Source organism: Meles meles, chromosome 21, assembly GCF_922984935.1.
Source record: "Meles meles chromosome 21, mMelMel3.1 paternal haplotype, whole genome shotgun sequence".
Lineage (NCBI taxonomy): Eukaryota > Metazoa > Chordata > Mammalia > Carnivora > Mustelidae > Meles > Meles meles.
Window position 1 is genome coordinate 32,288,159 of NC_060086.1, and position 13,042 is coordinate 32,301,200.

Below are 13,042 nucleotides of genomic sequence, written 5' to 3' on the forward strand. Positions count from 1 at the left end.
TAAAGGGAAGAAAAAAGATATAGGAAAACCTATGGATTAAAAGTGACTATATATATCATATATGTATATGAATATATATGACATATATAATAAATATATGACAAAATATAAAGAGACTATGTTAAGAAACTATGGATATATTTTTATGGATATATTTTTATAGTGTTTATGGATGCACATTTGGGTGATAAAACTGCAAGGGAATTGTAAGGACATGATTGCGGTAAAGGTCAGAAAGTGGTTATTTTTTCTTGGGGTGGGGGGAGCCAGATTTGTTTTGGGCAGGGGCTCCCAGAGGACTTACGGGGTGTCTGAGAAGTTTCCTCTCAGGGAGGAGATGGTGATTATAGGGTGTTAGTCAAGGACAATTCATTTCTGTTAAGCTGTTTCCTATATTTTAACAATAAAACCTGTTTTTGTTTTTGTTGTTTTTGTTTTGTTTTTCAGACTGTGTTCATGAACTTGTCGAAGCTAAGGAAGCAAGGTCTCAGCGTTGCCACCTCAAGTTGCCTTTAGGAATTGCAGACTTCTGTAGAAAATTTCCGGGTAAGGTCTAAAAAATGATTGAAATCTATTTTTTACAGGTAATTTACTTAACTTTTTTTTAAATTCATAAGAGAAATACTAATGGTTAAAAATTCAGATAGTGCAGAAGAATATAAAATGGGATATTGCCAATTTCTTTTCCCTCTTCTCTAAACCCCTACTCCCATTCCATAGATTTCGCCTTCTGTTTTGTAAATAAAAAAATCTTTGAATCTGTTACTTAATTTAGAAAGAATCTACTGTTTCCTTACTCTATAAAATGGGAAATCTATTGCCATTTGCACCAGCTCTCCTATCCTCTCCACCTCCTGATTTTTGTTACTTAGTTTTATTTCTTCTAGAAATAAAAGTGAACACTCTTCATGCCTTTAAATATCACACTTAAAGGGTGCCTGGGTGACTCAGTGGGTAGAGCCTCTGCCTTCGGCTCAGGTCGTGACCTCAGGGTCCTGGGATCAAGCCCTGAATCGGGCTCTCTGCTCAGCAAGGAGCCTGCTTCCCCCTCTCTCTCTGCCTGCTTCTCTGTCTACTCGTGAGCACTCTCTGTCAAATAAAATAAATAAAATCTTTTAAAAAAAATCACACTTAAAACTTTGAAACTGTCCAAGGTGGCAGCCGACAAATATATTTGGGTAAATACTAGTGTATGTGCTGCCGAAGGCAGTATTATTTGGGTAAATATTAAACCAGTTATTCCCATTTTTCATGGGGGGAATAATTTTCATGTTTTAAAGTTTACTTTCAGAATAGAAAATGTTAGTTTCATCTCTCTAGTTTCTGTTTTGTACAATCTACTTTGTAATGTAATGCAAAGACACTTGGACGTGGCTTTAGAAATTACGAAATTTTAATGATATAATTTTTAATGATATCCATGATGAGATGTTCAGGGGTGAAATATCTTGTCCGCAACTTTGAAGTGTATCAAAACAGAAGACATACTGATGAATAGATTAGATGCTTATGAAATCAAGCAAATATAGGGAAATGCTCATTGTAGAATCTAGAAAGTGGGCACGTGGCTGTTCACTGCACAATTCTCTCATTTTTTTCTTAAATGTGTGACTGTTTTCTTTCCTTTTTTAAAATTTTTTTTTTTTTTTTATTTATTTGTCAGAGAGTGAGTGAGTGAGCACAAGCAGGGGGAGCAACAGCCAGAGGGAGAAGCAGGCTCCCTGCTGAGCGAGCCAGATGTGGGGCTCCATCCCAGGACCCTGGGATCATGACCCAAGCAGAAGGCAGATGCTTAACCGACAGAGCCACCCAAGGGTCCCTAAACATTTTCATAATAAATTGGAAAAAGTGATTTGCTTTGCTCTGACACACAAGGCTTCTTTCGGTAGAAAACAATTTTATTAACAAACTGGGCAATTTACCAAACACAAGTTAGGTAGCACAAAACATGTAATTACTACACTGAAAAATGTGACCCAGTCATTTGCGCAGATTTCGGCAGAGACGCGCACACAAGAGGCGAGAAAGGGGATGGTTTTGTGGTTGTAACGTCATCGGTCTTTGGTGAAGTGCTTTACTGGCTGCAAACGTGGGAGACAAGTCTGTTGCAGTCTTCCTCATTAAAGGAATAAGCAAATGCATGCCCTCTCGCATTCGTGAGAAACACATGCTTGTACGGCAAGAAGGGGAGCGATTATGGAGGCAGGATGCGTACTGCACAGGCGCCGCAGTGAGGGTGCTTGGGGCTGGATCCCACCTAGACTGGCCCTGGGAAATGAATAACGACCTCTCCCTCACAGGGTCGTTGCACTATAAAGTGGAACAGGTGCAGTGGACTATTATTATTTGTATTATTATTATCACCTGACAAGTCATAATTACGACTCCACATAATGGAGGAAGCTGGACCAGCTGTCTCAAAGTCTTTTCCGTCTTGGATCCTGCGGGAAGATCTGAGACAAATACCCCAGATCGCACCAGCCCCTTTTATGAGCACGCGTCACTGGAGACCCTTACACCTGAAGCCCCGCAAACTCCTGGGGTGCCTAGTCAACGGCCGATCCTGCGCAGGCGCGGGGGCGCTCGCCAGCCCCGCCCTTCCGTGGTGCATGGCCTGTTCCATTCCTGAGGGATGTTGACAGTGGGGACAACTTGGAAGCCTAGGCCCGGAAGTACAGGTGCGTCACTAGCATTTCCAGACTCTTAGCGCAGGAGTGATCACTGGCGGTTATGATATGTCTACCCCGACGCCTGCAATGGGCTTCTGAGTGTTGGGAGCGACTCCACAGTGCCTCCCCCCCTCACCTGGGAACGTTAGGGCTGGCCGGCGTGATGGCCAGGTACGGAAGCCCAGAGGGCCCCGCCCACCCCGAGGGGCCCGCCCCGCCTCCCCGCCTCCCCGCCTCCCCTCCTCCCCTCCTCCCCTCCTCCCGGAGCCCCGCAGATTTCCCACCCCGCGGCAACGCCAGGCAGCTCCTCCTCGTCTCCGCCCCGCCGGCCGCGGCCGCGGGGGACGTCAGCGCTGCCAGCGTGGATACCGCGGCGGGCCGCGGGAGGCGGAAGTAGCGCTCGGACCGTGGAGCCTCCATCGGGCTCCGCCGGCCGCCTCAGCCATGGACGCGTCCCTGGAGAAGGTCCGTACTCGGGCTGGGAGTAGGGGGTAGGTGGCGGCGTTGCGGCCCGGGGTCTCCTGGCTCCGGGGCGACTGTTTCCCGGTCGCGAGCTGCCATTGTGACCGGGGAGGGGCCCAGGGGCTAACTGGCCCTGCCTGAGGAGGCCTGGCCGCGAGGGCGTCCGGCTGGGCGCTCGCGGCTGAGGCCTGGTCACGTCATGGAGCCGGGAGCCCCTTGGGTCCCCGTGGGCCGAGAGAGGCCGGGCCGGTTCTGCCCCGAGTCCGGCGCGGGAGCCGCGGGGCCGACCTTGGGGCCTGCCCGAGCTCGGTTCCCTCTTTCGGGTGACAGCTAGCCACTTGCGGCCCCAGAAGAGCGTGGACAGAAGCTCCGGTGGTTTCGGAGCCAACTTCAAGCCTGTAGGTTTTCTGTGGTCTCCAAGTCGGGGAAAACAGTGTTGAAGCAGTGGGTTTCCAACTTCAGCATGACTAGCGAGCCCCTGGGGCCGTTGGTAAACAGCCAGATTTTCGGCCGCGGGGTCGGACCCTCAGTGGGGGCGGGACGGGGATCTGCCTGTTAACAAGTTCCCGCACATGATTCTGACGCTGTAGTTTGTGAACACCTGTGAAGAGCCCACTCCTCCCCTGGCCCCGAGGTCAAGAAGGGGTGGGTCTTCTGTAGGTGGTGAGTTGCGTTTTGGGGGTTACTGTCCCTTTCCGGTGGCGGGTGTGTGGGAATCCGAAGTGCCCAGATAGCCTCGCTTTCCTCTGGTTTGCCCTGGGGGAGCAGCCGCGGGATGTACCTGGCTCAGTACTCTGGCAAGGGGGATGGATTCTAATTGTCCCTGATTTAGGGCTCACAGATGAGAACCAGTGCTTGGATACCTGTCTTCCCTCCAAGTTCCTCGTCTTCGAGCTTGTGAGTCTGCTCGTGCAGACCCTGTTCTTTTGTGCATGCAGAATTCGGGAGCACTGCTGCCTTATTTTGGTTTTGAACTGGCAGAAATGTCACACTTTGTCATGGTGCGGATACCCCCCCCCCCCCCCCCCCCGTGTGGCATCTGCTGTAGATTGGTTCTCTTGTCACTGGAAAGTTGAAGGGAGTAATTGTACCAGTTCAGCCGGATGTATAGCTTACACCTCATAAATTACGTGGAAGGTTTCTTATAAATTGGGTGGAAGGCAGTCAATAGAAAAAGATTATGTTTTTAACCTTATGTGTTTTGCTGGCTAGGAATAAAGTCTTTCCAGGCTTTTGATTAGTACACAGTGTCTACCTTGTGGTACTTTTTTTTTTTTTTTTTAATGTATTTGACAGAGAGAGAGCAAGCACAAGCAGGGCAGCTGCAGGCAGAGGGAGAGGGAGAGAGAGAAGCAGGTTCTCCTCAAAGCCAAAGGCAAATGCTTAGCATCTAAGCCACCCAGGCACCCCTACCTTGTGGTACTTTGGAGTTACAGGCTAGGTCAGTGATTCTCAACCACGGTTGCAGTTTTGTTCCCTAGGGGACATTTGGCAGCTCGTTTGGAGACATTTTGGTTGTCACAGCTTGGGGGGTGGCGGGGGGGGGGGGCGGTTGGCGGTGCTGCTGGCACCTAGTGTTGTGCTGAGGCTGAGAACCCCTGGTCTGGGTCACCTGTGTTACGCCAGTAGTTGAGCATAAAATGATACTAAAATTGCCTCTTCTGTGTTGTTTCCTGTCCAGTTTCATAAGACAGGATGGGCGTTGCGTCTTTTCAGTTCGAAACCTAAAGAACTGGCGTGACCTTTCCTCTAAGAATAGTTTCTTACAGGCAAATCTGCAAAAATAGTGGGTTGGAATCCCACTTTAAATACTACTTTTCTGGCGTTTAATTAGTCGATTATACTGGTTTCTCCCTATAAATGTTAATTGATGCCAAAGGATTGTAAACTCTCCAAACGAGGATCTGGAGTGCGATGAGATTCCAGAGTGCCTACGGCTGGAGCATTCACAAAAATGGCAGTGATCTTTGAGGAATTAAGAATGTGTGGGCTGGAAGTTTCTGCCTTAGGCCAGTGTGGAAATTCTGAATGCAAGTGCTTGAGGACTAAGACTGTGTCTTATTTTTATATTCCCTGTTCACATCTAATGAGTGATTTCGGTTGGTGCTAAGTGGGCAGAAAAGAAGAAGAATTGCTATGTGAACATTGAGGGTTTCATGTTCTGAAAAACAGTTTGAATCAAAGTAAAAACATTGAATTGTGTTGCTAATCCTGTTTCTTTGAGGGATAGGCTGTTCTGCTAAATTGTACATTGCTAATACAAAACTATTTGAGCAGTCCTGAATGATCCCATTTAAACGGATCCTTGCATAATTTACACTGGCTACAGAAACCACAATGTTATTTGATTCCCATCCTCTAATTTCAAGTAATAGCTCTCTCTGAATATAGTAGTCCATCCTCATCTAGTACAATCAGTCAGTACATTTCCTTTGGTCCAAATAATTCTGTACGCTTGCCTTTTCTTTAGATAATATGTAGATGCGAGACCTGCCATGACAGAGCCGTTTTCTTGTCCTGACTGCTCTTTTTCCCAGCACTCTCCGCTGTATCTGAAATTAGTGAGGTCTCAAGAAGTCAATTGAAGGGGCAAGGCATTCAGACTGGAAGAGTAGTAGTAGGGGGCTCAGCCCCCCAGTACTCTGTGTCCTACTCATTAAGGGGCAAGGCCCTGTCGCATAGTCTCACAGTGTTTACTTAGGTTAATAATCACGTTTAAAATGCCACAGGAAATAACTATTCTGATGCTTTAGATCTTAAGTTAACACACCTGCATACACTTTTCAGTAAAAAACCTGCTCCTTTAAACTTGTACAACAGCCCAGACGTTTTCCTGTTCCTTAAAAAAGCTCGTTCTTCCTGGGTATTATGTTTGGACAAAGCGTATTGCAGTTTATTTGCATTTACTTTAATTCCAGCCTTGAGTAAACTTAAACTCAGCTCTGCTGGCATTCTGGGCTGGATAATGCCTGTGGGGAGAAGCTGGCCTGTGCATTGTAGAATGTTGAACCGCATCCCTGGTCTCTATCAGCAGCATTTCTCGTAGTGTGAGAACCAGAGTCGGCTAATGAAGAAGTTGTTCCCTGGGGGGTGGGGAGACTGCCGCTGGTTGAGACCCACGGACTTAGAGAATCTGAAGCTGCACTGTTCAGTAGGGGGGCCACTAGCCCCATTTGGCTTCTTAAATTTAGATTAGTTAAGATTAAAATCTAAAATGCAGTTTCTCAGTTGGCACTTTTCAAGTGCTCTAGAGTGACGGTGTGGCTTGTGGCTGCATGACCGGACAGTGCGGACAGAGAACATTTCCATGACCACAGACGATTCTCTTGGGCAGTACTAGAGAGTGGGGCTCATTTATTTGTTGTATATTTACTTTTTGTCTCTACAAGAGGCAACTTTGACCCTGCTTCAGATCAAAATAATTGTAACCCAACCCATTATTTTTTCCTGTACTCCTTCTAAGCAAAATTTCTCCCCCACCCCCTTTGGACCTGTTTTTGGAAAATTGTTTCATCTTACTGATAGTAAGTTTATAAGGAGCAATGGGAGCGTGACTGGAACGTTCCTGATTATTACTGATAAAGACTACCAGAATTTCTATTCCTGTTTTGTATTTTAAAAGCTCACGAAAGGAATACCTGTTAGCCCTGTTTGAAATAACCATTTTCAAATGAAAAAAAAAAAAAAAAAAAAAAAAAAGGAAAGAACGATTTTCTGTGGTCTGACTTTGTAGATCTTAACAAGAAAAGGGGATGGGAGATGATGGCCTATAATTTTAACATTTATTTAGAGCTGATCCCTATATCATCATCATGTAAGGGTTTTGCATACAGGTGCTTGGCAGCCAAAGTGGTAAATGATTATCAAATGCTGGGTGTCCAGGAACATATGGTACGAAGTTCCTGATCCTAAAAATTTATGGCCTTGGGGATTTTTGATTTATTCACGATTGCAGAGGCAGTCAGTGGCCGAGCCGTTCATGGTCCCCAGTCCATTGTGTGTGCCAGCAGATCTAGGATTATGAGTTAAAATTATAGAGGGGAGTTGCCTGTGTTTAATGTCAGCTGTTTTCATCTAAAGCAGTGGCCTGCTTTGGGTTCTAATTTTTCTTGAAGCCCGGCTCTGGTCAGAGCACAGTGCTGAGAGAAACGCGAAGTGAATAAGACCTGATCCTTGCAGGAGGTAATGTTCTGGTAGGGGCATACCTCTTTCGACAAATCCCGCTATAGCATGGTGGGATGAAAGGTATTAAGGATAAAAAGGGGAACGCGTGGAATTGAGCGTCCAGGAAAGATCTTTGTAGAAGAGATTCTTCAGGTAGACTCTCAGAACCATGTCTTTTCTAGTTTCTAAAAAATGTAAATAAAATAAGTCAATGCTTACTTTACAGTACAGCTGTGCCGCATATTAATTGCCGGTAGATCATAAGGGAAAGGAAACCCGTTTCACATTTTGGAGTTTAAATCAGGTATTTAAAAAATATGTTTCCAGTCACTTTGAAAATGTCCAAAATCTGGCTTATATCTATTTTCCCAAGCAGTATTCAAAACAAAAATATTCATTAATTTTTATTTTTTTGTTTGACTTCTGTTATTGCGGTTGTTTTTTGCTTTATTAAATGCTAAATATTTAGTTGCCTTAAAGTTACATAGTCTTTGTGGTCTAGCCTGGGACCCTGTCCACTTTTTATTTCTGTAGAAAATGCATTCTGAGTTTAAAAGAACTGAGGGAGGAGTACACTCTTCCAATAAAACCTTCTTCCTATATGTGGAAAAGCAGAAACAGCAAGATAAAGCCTTCACTTTAAAATGTAACTCCTTGGGGACGCCTGGTGGCTCAGTGGGTTAAAGCCTCTGCCTTCGGCTCAGGTCATGATCCCAGGCTTCTGGGATCGAGCCCCACATCGGGCTCTCCGCTCTGCGGACAGCCTGCTTCCTCCTCTCTCTCTCTCTCTCTGCCTGCCTCTCTGCCTGCTTGTGATCTGTCTGTCAAATAAATAAAATCTTAAAAAAAAAAAAATGTAACTCCTTGGGGTGGCTCAGTTGGGTTGAGTGTCGGACTCGATTTCAGCTCAGGTCTCGATTTTAGGATCTCAGGGTCATGAGTTCAAGCCCTGTGTTGGGCTCCCTACTGGGTGGGGAGTTTACTTAAAAAATAAAATAAAATGTGACTCCGTGACATGGAACATTTAGCTACAGTGATCTCAGGACCCTGGTGGGACTGAATTACTTACTAGACTGTACATTGTATTAGGTGGAATCCTATGAGGTTGTGTGGGTTTTGTGCATTAAAAACAGTTGAATGTAGGCACTTTCACACAGTTCAGCCTTGAAGGTCTGAAGATGCATAGATACCATACAAAGGCTTCAGAATCGGTGGGTTCCTTTCCTCAGAGAGACGTGGCTAGCGGCGTTAGCTCTACAGAGTTCCCATTCAGTAAGGGACAGAGTGATAATGGTGAGGATAATGGGTGTCTTTATCTTTCTGATTTTATCCCCACCAAGTCCTAGGAAGTACTCCCTATAAGAAGCGCATCTCAGTGAAAGACTTCTATTTTCAAGTGACTCTAGCATGCTTTTTTGTAGGCAGTTTTTTGGTGTGTTCCAGAATGAGTGTGTGATTCCAGATGAACTAGTAAACGTCTTAGAAATAGAGCTTGCCTGGTGTGTGGTACTTTTCCATCTGTGGTGTTGTTGGGAAGCATTTATTCATGATACATGTAAAGCCTGAATGAATTGATTCTTCAGAGGAGTGGTCTCGAGGAATACGTTGTTGAAACTTAGACTTGAATCCCTAGCATTCCCAACACATATCTTAAGGTGAGTGATCTGAATGCCTTTTTTAAACCCTCTGCATGCTTCCGTGGCAGGTTTGATCTGATGTTACTAACTGCTGCCTCCTTATCTCTACCAGATTCTTACTTCCCTGCTATTTTTGACCCTTTTCTTCCCCATATGTTCTGTTTTGCCTCTCCTCTTGATGAATTGGTAAGATTAGTTCCTAAGGCCCGATGGAATATTTGAATATCCTTCAACTAGAAATCTTAAGCTCCTTAATGAGCCGGTGATTACAGTATGTCTTCATGTTCTCACAGACACACTCAAGCATAGAGTCCGTGATAGTTAAAAAGGTTTTCCAAGAGTATCCACTTCTTAGAAGACACAGACAGTAGTGCCTAGTTCTTTTTTTTTTTTTTTTTTAAGATTTTATTTATTTATTTGACAGGGAGAGATCACAAGTAGGCAGAGAGGCAGGCAGAGAGAGAGGGGAAAGCATGCTCCCCGTCGAGCAGAAAGCCCGACGTGGGACTCGATCCCAGGACCCTGAGATCGTGACCCAAGCCAAAGGCAGAGGCTTAACCCACCCAATAGTGCCTAGTTCTTAGTGAAAAAAACTATTCTGTTGAAATCAGGCAAAAGTATTTACAAATGGAGAAATTGAGATGCCAAGACAGCAAGCCAGGTTTGCAAGGCACTATATCAACTTCCCAGAGAATCCCTGTCAAAAATTTTCTCTTGTCCTTGACCCGAAAGGAACAGCTGTGTTCTTGGAACGGCGGCTTGGTGCTGCTCAGAGATGCGTAGTGTTGGGGGTGCTTGTTGAGCTAGCGCTGGATAGCAGACACCGTGTCTTCACTGGGGAGGAAAAGAAATGATTTTAAGAAAGTTGATGATAGTTGCATGATTATCACTCTCCAGGATTCACCTTGTTTAGAAAGATGTAGAAGGCCACAGTAGTTAGTATGTTAGAAACACAGGATTTGGGGGCGCCCTCGTGGCTTGGTCAGTTAAGTGGCTGCCTCTGGCTTAGGTCATGATCCTGGAGTCCTGGGATTGAGTCCTGGGATCGAGTCCCAGGATCAAGTCCCGAGTTGGGCTCCCTGATCATTGGGGCATCTGCTTCTCTGCCCCTTTCCTTGCTCATGCTTCCTTTCTCACTCTCTTGCTTCCAAATAAAATAAATAAAATCGTAAAAAACAAAAAACAAGCAGGATTTTAGAGTTTTTCTGATTGCTTTGATTGAAGAAAGGGGGTGATTCTTTTAAAAAGATTTTTGTTTGTTTATTTGAGAGAGCGAGAGCACGAGTAGGGTGGGAGGGAGAGGGAGAAGCAGACTCCCCATTGAGCAGGGGGCCCGATGTGGGGTTAGACCCCAGGATCATGACTCGAGCTGAAGGCAGATGCTTCACTGACTGAGCCACTCAGACTCCGAGGTGGTGATTTTTTCTTTTAACATGTCTGATGCATATGTTGTCAACTAGCGTTTGATGACACCACAGTCTTCTGTCCGGTATGAGCAGCTGGCATTCTCACATGCCTCAGTTCTTCTTTGGTAATAGTCCTGGAACTCCCCAATTATGAACATTCGGCCAATGAAAAACACTTCTGTTGATGAATGTTGTGCTTTTTAGATTTTAAGATTACATTTTAGGCTTCCTTTTCCCCTCTCTTCTGGGGTCTGCCTCTCTTTAAAGGGTTAGCTCTGTATTTCCTAAATAGCCGTTATTCATATACCATTTTTGAATTTTGCCACATCAGTATGCCATTTACACTATTATTTGCTTAATGTTTCTTCTAAATTGACTTTAAATCGGTTCACTCACCTTTTTAAAATTGAGGGACAATTTATGTGTAATAAGAATACCCACTTCGATGATCCAGGTTGCATTTTGGCGGTTATATACAGACATATAATCACGAGCATGATCAAAATACGGAACATTCGCATCTCCCCTAAAAGTTCCCTTGCGCCTCTTAACAGTGGGTCCCACATACGCTTTCTGTTCTGTCACCTGCCCCCCTTTTTAAACTTAGATTTTGCTAAACAGTAGTGTCTAAGAATTCAGGTTTTGAGGTGTTATTTTTTTCTCCTAATTCATTTGAAAGTAAGTATATGATTTTTGTTGTCATATTGGTTCCACCGAGGAAATGTATACAAGAGCTTGATTAAGCGTGCTTGGAAGCTGTGAGAACATTCTAAAATTGACTGTAGAGCAGTTGTTGTCGAATTTTATGCCCTAAAATTCTTTTTCTACTGCAGTTTCCACTTTTGAAAGGTTCTTATAAATAACTTCTTGGTCAATAAACTTTATTAACAAATGATTATTTATCTGCTTGGTAATAACTCCCAACATCCATACCACAGGTTACATCCTGTATATGGGATGTCAAATCAACTTAGCAGGTCATGGTCAGCAGGTTTTTAAAAATGAAAAAGAACTTGGGATGCCTGCATGGCTCAGTCAGTTAAGCACCTGCCTTCGGCTCCAGTCATGATCCCAGGGTCCTGGGATCGAGCCCCGCATCGGGCTCCTTGCTCAGTGGGAGCCTGCTTCTCCCTCTCTGCCTGCCAGTCCCTCTGCTTGTGCTTTCACTCTCTCTCCCTCTCTCTCTCTGACAAATAAAACCTTTTTCAACAAATGAAATAGAACAAAACAAATAGGATGTATTTCCAAATAAGGGTAGGAATAGTGCCAGCATTACTTTATACTGAATTGATACGTTTCTAGCCTAGAGCAAAAGTAAGTGATTTTTTTTCCCGCTAATCCCTGCTGCCCTACTCCAGATAAATTTAGAACTTCCTACTAGCTTTTGGAAAACTTGAGAATTACTCCATGACTTCTTTTACTGTTTTGCCTTGCATTTGACTCTTGACTTTTTTCCTCCAACATTTAAATTGAGAACTTTAATTCATGATGTTTTAACATTACAAGTGTAATATTTCTTCTGATAGTGGCAGGATATTTTACTCTTCCACACTGACTGAAAGTGATGAAGATCAACTAGTATAAAAATGGCTCTTGGGTGGCTCAGCGGGTTAAGCCTCTGCCTTCGGCTCAGGTCATGATCCCAGGGTCCTGGGATAGAGCCCTCCATCAGGCTCTCTGCTCAGCGGGGAGCCTGCTTCCCTACCTCTCTCTTTCTCTGCTTGCTGCTCTGCCTAGTTGTGATCTCTGTCTGTCAAATGAATAAATAAAATCTAAAAAAAAAAAAGGCTCTTAAATGTTTGTAAAATAACAAATGGTAGAGCTTGTTTTACAAAATGAGCTGTTGCAGTTCTGTGACAATTATCGTACAAACAACTGAATGGCTCGTCTTTAGCCTTGAAATTGCATTAAGGCATACCACGTGTTTTGTTAGATATAATTGAAGCAAAAATACTGAATCCACTTCATTACACAGCAGAATCAGCCGTAACTGAAATATAATTTATGAATTTACAACCTAACAACTAACAGTCTAATAGCTGTCTCTGAATCGTCAGTAATGAGCATGTAGTGATTTTGTGATTAGGTACACACACTTTGTAAATGCTTTGTTGCACTGTTTTAAGTCTGACTGCTGCAAGCCTCTTCAAGCCTTAGAGACCTGGGTGAGCAGAGGCCATGGGTGTCCAGCTCAAAAGTCTGAGTTGACCTCCTGCTCCCTTTCCTAGAAAAGCATCTGAAAACCCCCCACACTCACATACTTTACAGCCTGGATTGGCTTGCTTAAGGTTGGTAGGAAAGACAATGGAAAGGAAACAGCTAAAGGCCCCTGGCCTCTAAAGGATTGGTTGGAATTTGTTGACCTTTTCGTTAACAGAGGGACCTTTTTTCCTGAAGTTGTTCCTGGTAGGCCCCAGATTTTTAGTCAGGTCACTTTGTTCAAGATTTCAATGAGGGAAAATGGATTCAGATGTATTTATAGGTAGGAAAAGAAGTCTTTGCAATACTGGGACTTCAGGTGCACTATTTGCAAATTATACATTGTCTTTGATTTTACCTTGTAACTCAGACAGCCGTGACCATAGCCATTTCCATGGGCTCCGCCAGACGGAACAAGGGCAGGAGCTGTGGAATAACCGTTTTAGTCAAGGCCAGGGTAACTACATCCTGGTTGGCCCAGGACGCTCCCAGTTTATACCTATTG

The 13,042-nt window shown here is 44.4% G+C and overlaps 1 protein-coding gene across 2 annotated transcripts in view; it reads left to right on the forward strand.

Annotated features, from left to right (window-relative positions):
- Window positions 1-2,939: 2,939 nt before the first annotated feature.
- Window positions 2,940-13,042, forward strand: part of PDXDC1 (pyridoxal dependent decarboxylase domain containing 1) — a 52,484-nt gene continuing 42,381 nt past the window's right edge. For both annotated transcript variants that reach the window (XM_045992440.1, XM_045992441.1), the window contains exon 1: window positions 2,940-3,134. In XM_045992440.1, coding sequence (XP_045848396.1) covers window positions 3,114-3,134 — 21 coding nt within the window. In that variant the 5' untranslated portion in view covers window positions 2,940-3,113. The remainder of the gene's footprint in view (window positions 3,135-13,042) is intronic.